Source organism: Melanotaenia boesemani, chromosome 22, assembly GCF_017639745.1.
Source record: "Melanotaenia boesemani isolate fMelBoe1 chromosome 22, fMelBoe1.pri, whole genome shotgun sequence".
Classification (NCBI taxonomy): Eukaryota; Metazoa; Chordata; class Actinopteri; order Atheriniformes; family Melanotaeniidae; genus Melanotaenia; species Melanotaenia boesemani.
This window is the reverse complement of record NC_055703.1, coordinates 15,214,785-15,233,752: the sequence shown is the minus strand read 5'-3', so window position 1 is coordinate 15,233,752 and position 18,968 is coordinate 15,214,785. Positions and strand designations below refer to the sequence as shown.

At 42.6% G+C, this 18,968-nt stretch overlaps 2 protein-coding genes across 6 annotated transcripts in view; one reads left to right on the top strand and one right to left on the bottom strand.

Moving 5' to 3' along the window:
• Positions 1-604: 604 nt before the first annotated feature.
• On the top strand, positions 605-4,668 carry hebp2 (heme binding protein 2). The gene is made up of 5 exons (XM_041976771.1): positions 605-778; positions 972-1,134; positions 3,303-3,441; positions 4,010-4,190; positions 4,340-4,668. Exons 2-5 carry the CDS (start codon positions 1,060-1,062, stop codon positions 4,524-4,526), a joined length of 582 nt encoding a protein of 193 aa, XP_041832705.1. The 5' UTR covers positions 605-778; positions 972-1,059; the 3' UTR covers positions 4,527-4,668.
• Positions 4,669-9,560: 4,892 nt separating this feature from the next.
• The window catches only part of nhsl1b (NHS-like 1b), a 92,762-nt gene continuing 83,354 nt past the window's right edge, over positions 9,561-18,968 (bottom strand). For all 5 annotated transcript variants that reach the window (XM_041976766.1, XM_041976768.1, XM_041976767.1 and 2 more), the window contains 3 exons: positions 14,204-17,503; positions 13,142-13,274; positions 9,561-10,511 (listed from right to left, as the gene is read on the bottom strand). In XM_041976766.1, the coding sequence (XP_041832700.1) occupies positions 9,836-10,511; positions 13,142-13,274; positions 14,204-17,503 (4,109 nt within the window). In that variant the 3' untranslated portion in view covers positions 9,561-9,835. The remainder of the gene's footprint in view (positions 10,512-13,141; positions 13,275-14,203; positions 17,504-18,968) is intronic.

The following is an 18,968-nucleotide window of genomic DNA, read 5'->3' as shown; positions in this document are numbered from 1 at the left end:
CAGCTCGAATTAAGATCCCACAGTGACTTTTATCCAGTGTTTCCCACATTTCACTCAACTCAACTTTCCCAGGGATTATTATTATTATTATTATTTTTTTTTTTTTTTTTTTTTTTTTTTATATAACGTTTGTTATTCTCTTCTCGCTCCAGTTTCTGGATTTCTAGGCCCAAGTTCTTCGAACTTCTGTCTTTCATCTCAACATCAAGATCCACCTCATGCACTTTCGCAATACTTGATTTTCGTCTCTGCCAGCTGAATTGGTTTTGCAATGTGTGCTGTCGACCACCAAATTTCGATTAGCTGCTATGTCCTCTTTTGGCCAGTCATGTTTGCTTTGTGTGAATATCAATAGTAGTTCAAATATTTAATATAACTTAAACGGTTACCAGCAAAGGTTTTACAAGAGCGTTTTAATTTATTCTTGGATTAATTTTCCTCAGTAACACGTAAACTTCAAGCGCAGTTTTTTTTTTTTAATACCTACGCATTTAGTCACTCCATTATCGTATCTCCATTTTATTACTGTATCTGTTTGTTCCTTTTTACAGGTTAGATGTTTATATTCGTCTTCAGCCTTCAGTAGATGTTGCGGAAGGTTGTCTTTGGGAAAATAAATTAATTAATTAAAAAAATAAAAAGTTGTCTGTGGGACTCTCATTCTGACGTTTCGGACGTTCAACCAATCAGGTTTCAGGGTGTTGTGACCGGAAGTGTTGTTACAAAACTGCAAATTCGCTCCACACCTTGCCAGAGGCTCTGAAGCGCACTTGCAGAGGTAATTGCGTATGTTTTTTTGTTGTTGTTTGTTTGTTTGTTTGTTTTTCGTATGCAACAAGTTAAATTAACCGAAAGTCTTAACAACATATTCAGAGTTAATCTGCTTACCCAGCTGTGGAAAACTGAAGATAAAATTTGCAGACTTGTTAAAGTGCTTTGATGTGACATCTTTCGTTGTTTGTTCTGCGCAGTCTGGTGCTTTACAGAAATTTAGGAAAACTGAGCAGAGACTTGAAGATATTTCCTATTTCGAGGAACGCGACCAGCTTCTCGTCAGTCATGCTGAAAGCTGTAGGACAAGTTTTGTTCTCATCAGGACTGCAGAATCCTAAATACACAGCAGAGGAGAAAAAGGTAAATAATTCCCAGTTATCTCGTAAAAAAACTTGAGACCTTTGACTTGATTTTAACTGCCCTGTTTGATAAAACATCGTGTGACCAAACACATGATAATCGTTTTTTAGTTTATTGTGGACAGTGAGAGTATACAGCAGTATTCTGATTATCTACTGGTTACCAGAAATGGAGAAAAGATAACAGTTGACTCCAGCTTAACGCGGTTATGGGGTCCTAATATAAAATGATAAGCAGCTTTTTGTCATCCACTGTTTGCTGGACCAACATGCACTTTGAAGATGCGACATTTGTGTGGGTAGTGTTTGTTGTTGTTAAAATATTTCTGTTGGTTGTACATGATCAGCCATAACAATTTGACCACCAATAGGTAATCAAAAATTTTCATCTTGTTACAATCAGTGTTCTGCTGGGGGAAAAATGCATCCTGTTTTTAACTTGTTTGCTCCCAGGTCTGCAACCCATAGAACCTAAAAGATCTATTGTCAATGTCACAGTACTCTTCAAAACACTCACCCATGTTCTTTGTCCACAAACTAGCTGGTCGGACACGGAGCCACTTTGGTAGTATGAAGAGGACCCACTCAGTATTAGGCAGGTGGTTATAATGTTAAGGCTGATCAATGTCAGTCCATACAAGGAATATAGGGCAGTGGACGGCAACTGGTGGCCCACGGGCCAAAATTGGCCTGCTGCTAATAACGAATGGCCCACCAGATTATATTGAAATAAAAGACAGATTGCAAGGGTTGTGTGTCAATACACGTTGACATTGTGCTGTATAGAATATAGCCCCTTTAAGGTTGGGCAAGAAATGGAGAGAGCGAGACGTACAGAACATCAACTGGTCTGATGCGCGTTCTGAGGCGCGTCAGAGCGAAGAAAGTTTGCTGAAACTGCCTGCTAAGCTGTGAATGTTTTACTACAAGCTTTAGCAATGAATGTCACACAGCTCTTCTAGTTCCAGCAGAGTCCGGTGTCTGCTTCATCACTGCTGGGTAAAGTGAAGGGAGCGAACCCTGAAGCTAGCTGCAGCTTCACCCAGGAGTAATCACCCCGTCCCCACCTCCCGAGCTCGGCTTTGGAGGTAGAAGTAGGAAAGTTTAGCATATGTAGGAGTTTTCCCCGATTGTGGAGGCAACTGACCAACGCAGCACGGTTACTAAATTGTTAAAGAAATGTTGCTTCAGAGCAAAAAGGACAAATACTTCTGTTGCTGCTGGACGCTCCTGTGGGCGCGGTGTTTAGTTCATCTATCTATCTATCTATCTATCTATCTATCTATCTATCTATCTATCTATCTATCTATCTATCTCTATCTATCTATCTATCTATCTATCTATCTATCTATGTAAACGGTTGTGTAAGTAACGGATAGCCAAAACATTACAGTAAATATCCTTTAAATGATTAATAGGTTACCTTTAGTTAGGTTCAGAGAAGTATTTATTATTTAAAATGGTAAATATTTAACAGCTGTGTCTTTAAAGAAAGCATGTGACTGGGTGAATAAAGACAGCGTTATCATCAGCAGGTTACTGTCTGTTTCATAACGCGGACTCTGTGTGTAGCTAATTGTCTGGTTACAGAGCAACGCGTTAAGTAATAAATACGTAAACATTGAGTAGTTGTACATGAGCATTCAAAAGTTTAGAGAAAGTCAAATAAGTTTGGCTGTAAAAGTTATAATTAATTTTTGGTAAATTCTGACATCATACAAAAGTAAAAAATCCCAAACTTTTTGCAAGGAGCGCATATAATTATTTTTTAATTAATTTTTTTATGGATTTTTTTTTTTTTTTTTTAATTAAAGAAAAAAATAAAACAAACTACTACAACATTGCAATTTCCCTCAGGGATTAATGAAATATTTTTCATTTAATTTACCTCCTGAATAATTTTTTTTGTACTGAATACTGTTTTATCATACTTTTGTATTAAATAGTAAAATAAAAATAAATGAATAACAAACAGAGCAACAAATATTTTTTACTGAATCTCACTGTTAAATGTGGGCTGTTATCACTCATTTTGGAAATTTTCTCATTTTTATTTATTTTTTTTTTGTATCTTTTTTGTAATAAGCTGAAAACGAATATAAATTAATTGATGAGAAATATGAACATAGTCATCAGCTGCAGCCATAATGGATGTGTGTCAATGTTTAGCAGGGACAAGACTATGAGATTCGTAGCTACCAAGCTGCTAAGTGGATGAGCACCACTCTGAGTGGGATGCAGGCTGATGCTGCCATGAGCACCGGCTTCCGCAGGCTCTTCAACTACATTCAAGGCAACAATCAAAACAGTGAGCTTTCTTCACATTTTAAACCTTGTCAAGTCTACATTGAAAGAATAACCTCTACTACACCTTACTGCATCTTTTCCACAGATGTCCTTAATTTTTCTGTGTGCTATGAAGTTTTTTTTTTTTTAAGATGATCAATTAACACAAGTGAATTATGCTGTAGTTTAAGTTTAGTTCAAGACAAAAAAGTTGATTGAATAAATGTAAGAGAGTGCACTTTAGCTCCTGCTCAGCAGTTTGCAACAATACCTCTGCCTTTTTCATACTCAGCAGTTTCCTGCAGCCTTATTGATGAGAATCTATATTGCCTCTGCTGTTCACTACTGAGGTCTGCATTGGAAGGAGAGCGTAATCTCCAGGGTTCAGTTCTTGGGCTTAATATAACCACCATCTGTTGAGGTGCCATTATGCACCAACATTTTGATCCACCAGCTGGCGACTGATCATTTGTTTAGAAAATCTCATGTCCGTGCATCTCAGTTTGATTTCATGCCAGAGTAAACACTTGTTACACACGTGCTGTTGGTCCTTTTTGTGCCTACAAGCGTGTTTATTGCTGGTTTGTTAGAGGTCAAAGTGGATATGACGGCGCCTGTGACGTGCCGTGTGGTCCCCGGTGCTGGACCAGCCTGCGAGTCCACGTTCACTGTATCCTTCTACGTCCCAGAGGAGCATCAGGCCAACCCACCAGCGCCGAATGACCAAGAGGTGTTCGTGGAAACCAGGAAGGAATTCACAACATATGTGAGGTAGAATACAAGCAGATAAAGCTGATAATGTGTGACAGCATCCAAATGGATAAACAAATAAAATTTGTTTGTCCTTTTACTACAAAAAAATAAAAAAGTCCCTCATGTACAAACCTTGATCTCATTCCTTCTTTCCTCCATTCTTTCAGAACATATGGTGGATTTTCTAATGAAAATATGAAGCAAGAAGAGCTCCTGAAACTTCTGGAAAGCCTGAAGAGGGACGGCGTCGAATTTGTTGACAAGCCATACTACACAGTCGGGTATGACAGCCCCTTCAAGCTGACCAACCGCAGGAACGAGGTCTGGGTCCTCAAGAAGGAAGAGGAGCAGTAGGTAGAAAAAAAAAAAAGTCACATCCTGTCCAATCAACTGCAACTTTAACTAACATGTAGCAGTAACTGTTTAAACATAATCTTTAAAAAATAATTACAGTTTTTCAGTAATATTAGAAAGGTCTAAATATCAAAACCAAAAACACACAATGACAAGAGCTCAGCAAACACAGACCACCATTTAATAAGTATGGAGAAATGAGCAGTTGTAGTGAGGCAATATATCCAGCAGGTGGCGCCAATTAGTAAAAGGGACAAACCATAAGTGCCTAATAAAATTTTTTTACTGACATGTTGAAAGTACAGTAATTTCAAGCTTTTATATTCTGACACTTTTGATTCTGAAAGGTAATTTTTAATAATTTACAAAGTTTTTGTTCACATGCAAACTTAAATAACAACTGAGGGATAAAAGATGGAGAATTAAAGGGAAGGTTCACATTTTCTTTCTCAAATTAGTGTTAAATCTGCCTACCAGAGTAACATACGTTAAGTCTTTGCGTCAGTTGTACCATTTGTTTATAAATTGACAGACGAGTAGTAGAATACCTATCATTAGAAAAAAATAATATAAAATACGCTACACTCAAAATGTTGACATTTCATATTACTTCATATTGCAGATTTTCACAATCATTTTAACAATGCCTCAACAAACACTATGTAACAAACTTCTAATACATTTTAGAGATGCACCAATGCTACATCTTTTCAAACTGAATATAGGTATGAGCACTTATATTTGAGTACTTTCCAATACCAAGTACTGATATGAGTACTAATAAATCCCGTTACAATTCAGTGGACCAGAATGTCAGATGCGACGACTGAGTGGTTAATTGTGTAAAATATCAAATGGATCATCCTGTGGCCATCCTCTAAACGTAAGGCTTGAAAACTGTCAAAATCTTTAATCAGGTAATCCCAAATTTGGATTATGGCTTGAGTAATAACTAACAAACACAGATAGATGCATCTATTTGCATTAACACGTTAATTTTGACAGCCTTAGTTTTTCACAGCAGTGTTGGGTTCTGTTGTATCAGAACACTTTTATCAATACTGAGTATGAGTACATGTGTATAATGTCGGACTAATACTGGTATCGGTGCATCCCTAATAAATTTAAACAAAGTTACACCTAGTTAGGGAAAGGATGGGCTTAAATAGAAGAGTTACTGATATTAAAGCTGAGCTAACTTGCTTTTGTTGTGTTTTTATGTGTACTTACTGGATTTTTTCATCCAGTCAAGTTTGAATACTTTAATATTATCAGAGTTTACTGAGGTTTTAAACACAAAATAGTCAGTTAGATTGTTAGAACATTTCCTGAATGGATATTTGAAGCATCTAAGAGTGAAAAAGCCTCATCTGAGGGCTGGAAACTTCATGCACAGACCATGTGTATGTAAATGATGGATCTCTTCAGGTACGAGAAGGACCAAGTTCAGCAACAGAGTTTAGACTGTTTTTTTTTTATGTTGAAGATTTACAGCTGATTTTTTATAAGATGTCCAACAGTCTGACTTTTTCAGTTTTTCTGGTCTCAAATTCATGATGATTTGTGCCTGAGTCAGTGAATCTGGACCAGTTGCATCACAGAAGTCTCATCATCTATCATGTCTGTCCATAACAAATGATTAATTAATGAGTGTGAGGTTAGTTAGCTGTGGTGTGGCTTAGATTTCAGAACATTTTGGTGCCTGGTGGGTGAAAAATATTAGCAGAGTAAAGCATAACCACTAATGTGAGCATATCTTTTATATGTTAATGAATATGTGTTTTGAAGGGACGCTACAAAGAAAATGATTGTATAAGCACTGCACATTTTGACATGAGATTTTACAGAATAGAAATTGTATTGTCAATAAATACAACTCCTCATATTATCAGTTATTGTGGTCATTTGTTCGCTTCCAAATTTTATTTTGGGTTGTTTATATGCCATGAGAAAAAGTTCGTCTGCTGGTTATGACCTTTTATTTGGCTGGATTAGATCCTAGCCACAGTACATTTCACCCTTTATCCTTCATCCTCAGGTAGATGCTGCTGAGTCATTTATTGTATTTGTGGCAGGATTGTTCCCAATATCAAGTTCAGACACTCAGCAGAAATCCTTTTTTTTTTTTTTTAACCACCCCTTACAGCACACACACACAATGTTTGCCACTCTGATGCGTTCTGTGAGGCGAAGCCTTGTAAAGGAGAGAAGCATAATAAGGTTTGCTGTTTTAATCTAAACACCACAGTTGTGTATTTTATCTGCCAGCCTGCAGCCTGGGTTGATGTGGAGGACGGGGTGTGAAAATTCTTGGACATAAATAATTATCTGGTGGCAGATGAACTGTGGAGACTCGCTGTGCATGCTTTAGCACCTTGTAGTGCAGATTTTACAGGCTTTAGGATTAATGAGGACTTGTTTTTTTCTCCATGCATTGCAGACTTGGTAATATGTTTTCTGCAGCAGGTTTTTAGATTCTTGCAATATTGTCACCAATTGTTTCCAATTATTCAGGTGTGGTTAGAGAGGAAATCATTTGAAAAGCTTTTTCATGCTGCTTAAATGTCTATTTTGAAACAATGCCAAAGTTCTGTCTTTGTTCTTGTGATATGGGGGCAGGAACAGACTCAGTTGGAGCACTGTGGAAATCTGCTCCAAGTCCCCTCTATTGTGGTTTCATGTAAAGAGGTGTAACAAAATTTGAATATGTAAACTCAAGTACATTTTTATAGCCTGCTATATCTGAGAGGAAATGTGTCACCTAAGAAGTTGTTTTTGGATTGTGTGTACAAATGTGGGAAGCTGAAACAAAAACACTTATTTGCACAAATCTTACTCAAGACTGAAGACCCATCGCAGCACCTGTTGATGGCTCAGTAACAGGTGGTTACTGTTTTCTGACTTTACTCAGGTCAATACAGTTGATCTCTTTCATTTGCCATGCCTTGTAAAGAGACTGTAAGGATGTACTTGAAAACAAGAGCACAGGGGAGCAGTGAAGTGTCAATAGTGTGATTATAGCTGGGAGGAGTTGGTATTGATTCCCATCTGACAGCCAGATGGAGACGGCTCTTCGTGCAGCATCAGAGGACAGGTGACTGCTGAATCAGGGGTGAAAACACATTGAAAATAGTGAGAGGTGCTCTGTATATCTGTTCCCTTGAGAAATGATGCAGCAGTATTTTTAGGAGGTTGCTTGTTAACCTGTGAGGAGTGTTGAGAGTCAGGATGGCTCTGGGCTGCATGGAAAGGTCTATTAGGGGTAGAGGGTGTAATTCAGTCTAAGTCTTAATAAGATGTCCAGAAGGAGACATAACTGATGACCCGAAAGGACAGGCGGACAGGTTAAAGATGGCCTCTGGAGCTCTCCAGATGACAGACGAGTTTGGGTACCATGGAGACAGCGCTAATGAGGCTATGATTTGGGGTGTCAGGCAGGCAGATGGCTGTGAATCACAGAGAAATGACAGACATGCTCTTTAAATATCACCTTGTTTTTATTACACAGACATACACAAGAGCGCTAGCAGCCTGCCTTCAGCTCCACTCCCACTTCCTTTTCTAACCCCTCATCTTGTCACAAATATGTTGGATGGATACATTTCTCATCGTGAGATGATCCTGGACCCAGTGCTTGATCGCGGTCAGGCGGGAGCTGGGTGGCACACTTTGGTCACAGGTGATTAAACCACTGTCTCAAGCCTGTCTTCTCGGTTTATGACCCTTAAAAGACCACATTTACTCCACTGTGAGCACCAGTGTGGGATTTGCAAGACTTAAAATTAAGAACAGAAGGATAGAGCATAAATATTGCCGTTACTGCATTGTCAAAGGACCTTTAAAAGAAAATTAGTCTGGTAGAATGAAACTGGTAAATATGGCCCCTTGATTTAATTTTTACGCTCCTGGACCTTTATCTCCTGTGTCCTTTGTCCACTTTCTGGTTGACCCTGACCAGTTTACCTCACTGACGCCCTGCTATGTGAAAATAAATAAACTATAAAAGGAAACCACTCCCTTTCAGCAACACAGAGCTCTAAAAAAAATGTACAAAGTATTTGAAAATAAGCGAAAATGTTAGTTAAAACTTATTTCTCTATGTATTTACAAATAGAACCATATAAAGCTGCCAAGAAAATAAACTCAGCAGAAAATGTCAACAGCATGATAGAAATCATTTATGCCCTAAAACAGTGTTAAAAGATCTTCTCGGCAAACTGGACATCAGGTGGACCATATGCATGGGGTGTCAGTCAGTCAGTCACACACTCAGGCTGTGTTGAGATTAACATCCAGTTCTGTTTAATTTTAAACTCTTTGGTTGCCCACATGAAATCTAAAAGAACTGGACAATAAAATAAACTTTTCTGACTTTACATTTATAGGTTTTTAACATAACTCATGACATAACTCATTAAAATAATCTTTAAAACATTTAAGGTCATGAACAAATGAACAAAGTCCTATGCACAGTGCAGAAATCTACAAACTAAAAATTTGTTAAGCTTGTATGATCTTTTCATTGAGTACATTTGCTGTTTTGGTTCAGCTTTTGTGTTGTCCAGTCTGATCCCATCACTAGGTGGTAGCACGGAGCCCTCTCCACTTCCTAATGGACCCCCAAACACAACAGCTCTGCAAGCAAAACCATTGCCCTACTAGAAGAAAGCAGAAACCTGGTGATAACGCGGCTGAAGTTGTACCATGGAGCTGTCTGTCTGACGTACCGCGTGCTTTAGATCGTTCCTCTTTATTGTGATGCTCGTAAACCTCGGTGCTGTCCAACAGGCGAAAAGCAGAAAATGAGATTCACAGTGTGGGTGAAAAGCACACTTTCACTTTCTATTCTTTCCAACTACCTCAGCTATGTGTCACCACAGCAGTGAAGTTAATGCTTTGTGACTTTGCAAATTCCTTCAATACGCCTTAGTTTGCCATCGTAACTTTTTCCTTCAAAAGGAACTAAAAGGATGATTTTAAAAAAAGAAAAACAAAGTTAAAACACCAAGTAGTAAAGAATCACTATTTTTTTACAAAAAAAAAAAAATAAAAAATTCACCAAACCAAGGAGAATGAAATCGTGTGAGTCTTGAAAACTGGAGCAGAACCAGTTCTCCACTTCAGACCACTGTCGACGTAGTCCATGATGAGGCGACTGGACTCGGATCAGGACTGGACATGTCCAGTGCCAAGGGGGCTGGGATCTGGAAGGCATGTCTAGGGGCCTTCCTCGGCTCCTCTCCCAGCCTCCTGCTTAGTTACCACGCATAAGTTCAGCTCCACAAATCTAAGCGAGGAGTTTTATTCTTTTAACCTCTGCTTTCTTCAGATAAAGTGCCATTGGAGTCTTTGAGCACATGAAGAGTCCCGACTGCTGGTCCAGTCAGACTTTCTGCAGCATCTCCATACTCGCTCTCGGCTAGCTCCCCTTCACGCTCGCAGATCACCGTCATTGGGCTGCTGAGGATTCGACTGCGAGCGTTGTACTTGCTGCTGGCAGCAGAGGGCGGCGTGCGCGAGCGCCCGTACTTTGTCCCGCTCATTGAGAAGGGCGATGAAGTGGGTGAGGACAGAGCCATGGCCTCGTAGCGGCTCCACTCATCTGTTGCTCTCTTAGAACGCCCGGGGGAGGAACAGGGGCTGTGTGGTGCTGTCAGCGAGAAGGGCGAAGTGGAAGTAGGGTCTAACTCTGACTCAGAGCGTGTTCGCTGGAAGCGTGGGTCAGTGGAGCGTAGCATCTCAGTGGCAGACATCCTAAAACTGGTCTCAGAGCGACTTCCCTTTTTGAGGAGGAGGGCCTTGAAGGTGTCACTGCTGGTGGAGGACTTGCGGATGTTGCGCTGGATGGAGCCCGTCTGACGGGGCAGTGGTGACATGCTCCCTGGAGACATGCCTGTGGGGGTTGAGGGTGGAGACTGTGGATGGCTCCCACCCCGAGACTTGTCATCTTCAGACTCTTTACGACCCAGGACCTTTCGCTTTGATCTGTTGATGGAAAGATGTGGGAAACCAGTTTAATTACAAGTTTGGAGAAATTCTGCAGTGTGTAAGTTCAAGCAGGGTTAATTAAACAGCAAAAGCTGCAAAAGCGATTTTTTTAAGGGGCAACTGACTGATGAATGTTGGACAGTTCAAGAAGAAAAACAACATGAGGGCATTTTTATCAAGAGACAAAGACATCAGATGAAATCACTCAAATTAAAATTAGACCTCTAACATTTTATAAAGTTAAACAAAAGGACCAGTTTTGTTTATGTGGATAAATCTAATCTTTTTCCTAAATTTGCTTTATAATAGCACTGCTGTCAACAATAATTTTGCCACAGCATACATCTTTAAGTTAACAAGGAGCTGCGAGTGGCTGCGTTGCACAAAACAGAAGAAAAATGAGAAGAGCAACAATTGTGTTTAAATAAATCCAGTGAGTTTTGAGACTGCTTCTGATGTAGCACAAAAAAAGTAATCATAAAACACAAGCTAAAGAAGCACCAAAAGCAAAGTTTTAATAATACAAGGACAACTCAGCTTTCTATCAGCCTGCATTGTCTGTCGATCCTGCATCAAAGCGTGGCAATAAACCTGCAGCTATCAAAACATGGGACATAATATGCCAGCGGGGAATCAGTCTTATTAATCTGTGATACAAGGCTGCACTAAGGGATTGCAAAGCCCAAGGTAGCATTACTGAGGCTGTGCAAACAAGGATTGCTAATTAAAGGTAAGGGGCTACTTGCCACTTCGCACCTCTCTAGACAGGCTGCTTCCACGCACTGCACGCCCCCTCTGCACATTACAGAGGAAAAGCATGATTAAAGGCACAGAAACTACAGATTTTGTGATAAGGGGAGAGCTGATCCTCAAGGTAAAGACAAGGACAAACTATAATCCCGTGGTTAGACGCAGAGAGAAATTCTTTCATACAGATCAAATAACCTGTGAGAAAATTAAGAACAAGGAAGAGAGAAATAATGAGGTCTGTGTGATAATCTGAGTTTTATCTCTGATTTAAGAAGAATGCAAAATGTGTCTGTGGCCTAAATTCAACCTCTATCTAGTAGCGTCCCCCTGTGAGTTCCCATGACACTCACTTACATAAGACTTTTCTCACACACGTATACACGTGCATATACTCTCATATACTCACACACCTGAATTCAGTCAACCATGATGACTCCATATTGAACTTGCGGTGCTGCACACAAAAATACCAAAAAACAACTGGCAGCGAAACAAATCTCAGCTGTAGAGGTGAACACGGCTGCAATATGAGACGCAGCTCTGAGCGCTTCATCGATTTCTTTCTCCTGGCTGTATTACATTTGGATTGGAGGGTCTCCCTCAAGGTAAGTTTTGTTTTCTGCTGCTGCTGTGAAGGCTTTTCATTCAAGGTTTTCATCAGTTAACGCAGATTCAAGAGAGGAGATGGGAAAATGGAACAAACAAAATGAAATGAACCAGTATCTCAGTCTTTTAATCCTTAAAATAATGCACTTAATACCCCATCAATTGAAACTATCTGCTAAAAATTCTCAAGTGGATCTAAATTTAATGCCAGCTTTGATTTTAGGGCCCCACTTTTGTGCTTATTATGCACGTGGATTTTTCTTATGCCATCAGTGCTGGCGGGAAACCCTCATCGCGTCCCAAATCTTTAAAATCATTCTATATGCTGTATTCTCCTGAGATGTTACGGAGGAGGAGCACTGCCTGCGAGGTGTACACAATCTTCTCATCTAATTAGACTGCACAATAAATCATACTTGCACACGTGATGTGGGCACCATAAATACATCAAGAATCTGTTCCAGGCAGAGAGCCTGTGAAATGAAATCCTGTGATGCTCAAGAGTACTCTGACTGCTGCAGCACGTGACCATGAAACACCAACTGTTGGGCTGCATGAGAAATTTATGCACGCTCCCTTCGAAGCATGGCAGCACATATGCAATGTATGTCAGAGAGCGCATAGTGTGAGAGCAGAATGTAGAGGAGAGAGATGCAGAAACAAGGAAACTGAAGATGGGAATTTCTCTGGTGGCCCCTAACCTAGTTTAGGACCAGAGGGTGTTCGAGAGTTAAATAATAAATGAAGCAACAGCCCTTCTTTTCCTGCTGAGAATGAGCAATGCTAATGTGACTACACTAGCACAGATGCCTCGACAAACATATAATGACTCATTTTGCCCTCTGAATCGTTGCTGCTCATCCCTTCACTGGACAGAAAGAGAGGGAGCGACTCTTTCCTGGGTTGAGAGAGTCCAGAGATCCGCTCTTTGACAGATGTATTTGCTTCCATCCGGGACAGTACAAGGTAAAGTTACGACTGAGGGGTGTAGGACAGAGAGGAGGAGGGAGATAGAGGAAGAGAAATCCTGGGCTGAACAGTGACAACTGGAAGGAGCTTGGAGTTCAGGGTGAATCGGGAAAGTGAGAAAGAGGGAATTACAATCTGAGAGAAAATCGGGACAGATAGATGCAGAGACAAATAATAAAACAGTGACAAGAGTGGGACAAGCTCAGAAGAATAAATTATAGATCAGGAGTTGCAGCTATAGAGAAGTGAAGATGTTGTTCTAGCAGACCTCAAAAAAGTGACATAAGACAGAAAACCAGTACCTGTGAATGGCAGCAAAGAGGTCCTCTGTGGTTCGAGGCCGTGTGGGAGTCGGGGTCACCATGTTCTCCTCGGACACCCCGTTGGCCGACGGGGCTGGAGACGATTCAGCCGTGCTGGATTCAAAAACCTCACCTGAGACAGAGAGACAAACTCTTTACATGTCGTGTTTCCATCCTGTCGCAGTAACCTGAAGTGAAGCCCAGGAGGTGCTTGACTGTCCTCTTACATTCTGTTTCTATAGATTTCCTCTCCTCTGTTCTCCTCCTCCTCCTCTCAACCTTCGCGCTCACGTCTGAGCTTCATCTGCCTGAGCCGTGCATGCAGCCGCACTACGCTCGCCCCATCCTCCCCCTTCATCCCCTTACCAGATCAGATCTCCTCCCTCTCTCCACTCTAATACGATGGAGCCCCTCCCCCATCTCCCTCCCACCACAAAAAACCATCTCCCCTGGGACACATGCCCCCTCCCTTACCCTCAGAGAGAGAAGATTGGATGAAAAGGGAGTAGGACAGAAGGAAAGAGGCTGAGTTGGAGAGACTGAGGATGAGAGATTAACCCCAAAAAAGAAGAAAAAGCTTAGATAAAAATGGATATTTAGACAGAAGGATGGATGATGAAGAGTAGTTGAGGAGAAACTGGGGGCTAAGGGGGGGCAATGTAGGACAAAATGAAGGAACCGTTTACATGACAGCATTCTGCACATAAACACTACAAGGATTGGTAGAGGAGAGGAGAAGAGATGATTTCATGGGGATGCAGCACTGCTGTCCCTGTGATAAGCTGCCTCTACTGCTCTGTTTTCACAGTTTTCAAATCTTTAAAAGCTTCTGGCTTCAAGTTTGGCTCTGTGTCTTTGGGGGACAAAATTAATTTCATAGCTGCCTGAGGAGCTGGCCACACAAACAGCAGGCAGCAGCACCACTTCTAAACATATGAGATTACGTAAACGGCTTAACTAAAGAGAAAATGAAGGTTTTTGACTGAGCATTTTTTTTAAAGTCAATTTTTTAAGATTTTTTTTTTTATTTAAAATCCACATTACATTATCAGTCAGACTCACCTGCGTCTTCCTCCTTTGAGCTGATGGACCCTGCAGGACTGCTTGTTCCATCTCCCTCCACTTCTTCCTCTTCGTGAGCCTCTCCATTAGTGTAAGGTTCGTGGTAAAGATCCGTCTCCTGACTTGCAGAAGCAGAGATGCAGGACTCGTCCTGGATTTCGGCTGACGTCTCACTGCTCTCTGTTAATGGCTCTGAGCTCTCTGAAGTTTCCTCCTGTTGATCAATTTTCTCATTTTTAACTTCCTCCTTTATTTGTCTTTGCAGTGCATCTACTTGGTCTTCTATTTGGGTCAGAGTAGCTGTATCATGCTGAGATGGAGATGGTTCATTGAATGGCTGCGGGTTAAATGGTGCAACAAGAGAAACTTTGGGTTTCTTGGAGACTGCTGGGGGTTTTTTGGGAGAACTCTCACTGCTCTGTTGGGGACTGAGCAGTACTTGTTCTTTCTTATTTTCGAGTCCATTTAGAAGACAGAAACTCATGTCCTCAGTTTTCCCATTGAAGACAGCACTATCTTGTGTTTCATCTATGATACTGCAGTCTAGTGACAATTCTTCCAGGAGCTTTGTCACAGGCGATGGTGAGGACTGACGCAAGTCGTCTTGTGGAGAGCTGTTCAACACAGGTAACACAGTGGGATGCTCTGGGGTGTGAGAGGAATCCTGGATGTGGGGTTTTAGACTCTGAAGGAGATCCAACCCTGTTTCCTGAGCTTTAATGGGGTCAGATTTGCCAATGACGTCCTTCTCTGATCGCTTGATTGAACGTAGCTGAACACTCTGCAGTGCAAATGGGGTGATCAGGGGCTTGGGTAACTTTTTTGGGCATTCAGAGACAGCTGGTTTAGGAGCATCCTTTGCTGCCTTCTTAACATATGGGGAAGAAGGAGTTGGGTTAAAAACAGGCAGTGGAGGAGGTGGAGGGGGTCCCATTGAGGGAACAGGAGGTGGGGGTGAATGAGGAGGACTGAAGTTACCATTGAAAGATGAACTGGGGGGAATCAGTGTGTCAGGAGACGGAGGAGGAGGGAATTCTGGAGAAGTGGAGCAAATAGGGAGGGGGCTCAGGAAAATATCCTGAGTGTTTGGTAAGGAGGAAGAAACTGTGGTAGAACTTGGGGGTAGAGGCGGAGGGAAGGGTGGAGGTAGGTTGATTGGGGTGTTGGGAGCAGACGAGGAGAGAGGCAGGGGTGGAGGTGGTGGTGGAGGAGGACCAGAGCTTTTAAGTGAGTCAGAAGTGTTGGAGGAAAGGGAGGTAGAGGAGGAGGAGATGGAAACTGAAGAGAGGAGAGATGATTTCCTTTCTGGAACTTTGGGTTTGGGGCGACTGCCTGAGGGAGACATGGACCTGACAAAAGCGGGCACTGGAGTTCCTGCTGTGGGGGTGTTAGATTGGCTGGAGTAGCCACTAGACGGGGAGGTGAGTCTATGCACCCTGTCCGGTGAGGAGCTGGAAGGCTTGTGCTTCACTGACACCCCTCCTTCCTGGCCTGGAACTGCAGGGACCTGACTGTTGTTGTGAATCTCTCCTCCATTCTGTAAAACTCCTGGATGAACCCCAGCTGACATGCTATCTGTAGCTTGGGCCGGAGGGGTCTGCGCCCTCCGGTCTCCATGGTTACGGGGGTAGTCCATGTAGTAGCCCCAGGAGTCTGCATAGTCAGAACGCAAGCTGCTGGTTTCACTGTGGGCAGGTGTCACGTGGCATAATGAGTAGACATTAGACATACCTCCACAGTTTTTGTTAGTCGCCAGAGATGCTGCAGAGCTACCTGCACTGATGCTGCTCTGACTGCGTGGCCGTAGCATCCAAGGATCGTCATAGTCGCTACTCGGGCTGTGAGAGGGCGAAGAAGGTGAAGCACCCTGTCCCTTCCCTCCTCTCAGTCCCATCTGTAGGCTCTGTTGCAAGCTGGCAATTAGAGTTTCATTGAGCACGTTACCATTTGGCTCACCAGCACCACTGATGGCACCGACGCCTCCGAGGGGCTTTTTCACAGCAGGCTTGCGTCTAAGAGAATCTGTGCGAGCTGGGGGTGGAGGAGGCTTCTTAGACTTGCGAAGGGAGATGCTGCGGGACAGAGAGCGGTCACTGTACAGGCTTCCAGAGTCTTCCTGACTGCTCATCTCACGGCACTCATACATGCTGTGTCTAGTGGCCCGTCCAGCCAGTGACCCGTGTCCACTGCCATGACTTCGAGAGCGCAGGCCTGAGTCCAGGTGCATAGAAGTGTAGTATCCATCATTGTCCTGGGAGTAGAGGGAGCTTGAATCAGTTGTGGTCCTAGAGGAGAGGTCCAAGCTGCTGTACAGCTGGTTGATGGGAGTGGAGCAGCTGGAGGTCAGAGTGCGGTGTTGAGCCACCACATTTTCTGGTGTGTCATAGATCCACTGTTCGTCTGGTAGACAGGATGGTGGAGTGGGAGCCAAGGTGCTGTGGCTGTGGACGCTGCCATCTGACTGACCTGACTCACTTGCAGATCCTGTTACTATCAGGCCACTCTCCTGTGGTGTGTGTTTAGGGGTAGAGGTGGCCAAAACTGGGCAGGTAGAGCTGTGGGTAAAGGCTGCTTGACTGGAGGTCAGGGGGTCAGTGTTGGTGGAGGAGGCCAGACTGAGTGGTCGAGCTGTGGTGTAAGCTGAGACTGGCGACTGGGGTAACTGACTGGATGTGTTAAGAGTAATCACCTCTGCAGAGCTAGACAGGGTGGCATTGGGGATATAAGAGGTGGAATAGGCAGCATGAGGGGAGACTACACATGCTGGACCGCCACCCCACTCACTGGACAGCGTCCCCCTCACTTCCTGGGACTTGGGCCTGGGCAAGGTGCTTGTCCTTGGAGCATTTCTCATATGTACTGCTGTACTGTCAACCTGAAGCTTTCTGATGTGCCTCTGCGGCTGATCCTCTAACTTGATGGGTGTGCTGCTATAAATGGGATCAGCACTGAGGGACACTCTGGCACCCTGTCGGGGCAGACTGTGAAAACGGGAAGGGTCTCCATTAAACTGATGTGGCATCATCAAGATCCCAGAGCTGTCACTGCTGGAGATGGAGATACTTCCTGTTGAGGAGGATGCAGATATGCCAGCCATCTGAGCAGCTATTCCCTGTCCTCTCTGAGCTCGAATTCTCCTCATGGATGGGGGTACAATTTTCACTTCTTCTGTCTGACAGCCTGAGTCTCTCATCTCTGAACGCCGGAGTGCTGAGTTGACGCTCCCAACTCTGCCCAAAGTGGAATACTGCCCAGGAATGAACATGGAATGCGGCCGAAGCTCTCCGCTTCTTCCTCTTGCTGTTGTAAAAGAAACAGAGAAAATAATATAAACATCTGATTGTGAAATATTCTTTCCTCCTCTTGCTCCACTAGCCTTCATCTTCCTCTCAATAACTTCTTCAACCACAAAGCCTTCTGCTCTTCTTACTGGGCTGACGGATAGATTGTGGTCACTAGGAAGCTAATTAATTAGATTTAGTGTGAGGTTGTCACATGCGCTAATAAACTCTGGTCTTCTTCATTAAGGAGGAAATGATATGAGGGGACACAGAGAAGAGAAACAGGCACTCCAACGCTTCCCCTCCAACTCTGGTTGTAGCTCAGTCCAATAGAAAAGAGCAAAATAGTCTCATGGGGTCTCAGACAGGCAGCTGATGAAGCATTTGGCAGCAAAACATTGCATAGAAAAAATCCATCATATCAACATAACAACAAACACTCATGAGCATGCATGTATAACATTGACATGCTCATGCACAACATTATATGCAAACACACGAACATACAGAAATGCAGGTATCACATAAAGTCACACTAACCATCCCAGCTGATACACAATCTGAAGAAAGAGTGAAACGAGAGAGGATGTCTAATGTGTCTCTCATTTGTGGGGGATCTCCTGTTGACGCTAGTATTCCAAAACATACAAGCTCCTGCGTCCTTTCCTTTCTCCCCCCGCTATCTATCTGTAAACCACACATACACCCTCTTCTTCTTTTGCTAAAAGCTGGACTGACAGCTTAGCTGCGGCTGCTGCGATAGATTAAGCTGCAGGTCTACTTTGCAGGCAGCTCCAGTACAAGCAGAGGGAGGGATGAAGCACAGGGACAATTACCCCAGTCCAGTAGTCATGACATTCAGACGCGGTAGTCAACGGGGCACTAACCAGACTTCAAAGCTCTTGTCCTATCCGGTTTGCTGATCTTAGTACTCACACAGAGAAATGACATTCTCCTGAAATCCAGCTACCATCTGACAACTAAATGACTTGTAAATAAACATTAGTCATGCTGGGCTGTCAGAGTACAGTCAGCTTAGTGAGCTTAGTGTTCATTTAACACCCGACTCAGCAGAGTAACTGAGGTTAGAGGACCTCTGGACCTTTATTTCTGACATTCAGTCGAACTGTCCAGTCTAAGGATCATACCTTCTGAAAATGATGGGACCAAAAGATGATGGCATTGCTTTGTCACATGGTAAGAATGTGTTGGTAAGTAAAAAAACAAATAGATAATATCAATACGGTCTCAAGATTAAGGCACACAAACAGTTCAGATAAAGAAGCACAGAAAACTGACCCAAAAGAATTACTGAACAATTGATAATAAGAAATACTGAATTTAACTTGTAACTTTTCAACAGGGGAACTTTAAAATGAGACTCCGCTATGTTTCTGGAAGAGTAAAAAAGCCACAATTACCATCATAACTAGTGGAACTGATTCTTGTCTGTGGAGTTTACAGGATGAAGGACAGCACATGGG

What these genes read in the sequence shown, in the direction of transcription:
- hebp2 (XM_041976771.1), top strand. Translation starts at nt 1,060, where the DNA reads ATGCTGAAAGCTGTAGGACAAGTTTTGTTCTCATCAGGACTGCAGAAT. An exon ending in TCAAGGCAACAATCAAAACA is followed by an intron (nt 3,442 to 4,009) that starts GTGAGCTTTCTT and finishes CTGGTTTGTTAG; the next exon opens with AGGTCAAAGTGGATATGACG. An exon ending in GAATTCACAACATATGTGAG is followed by an intron (nt 4,191 to 4,339) that starts GTAGAATACAAG and finishes CCATTCTTTCAG; the next exon opens with AACATATGGTGGATTTTCTA.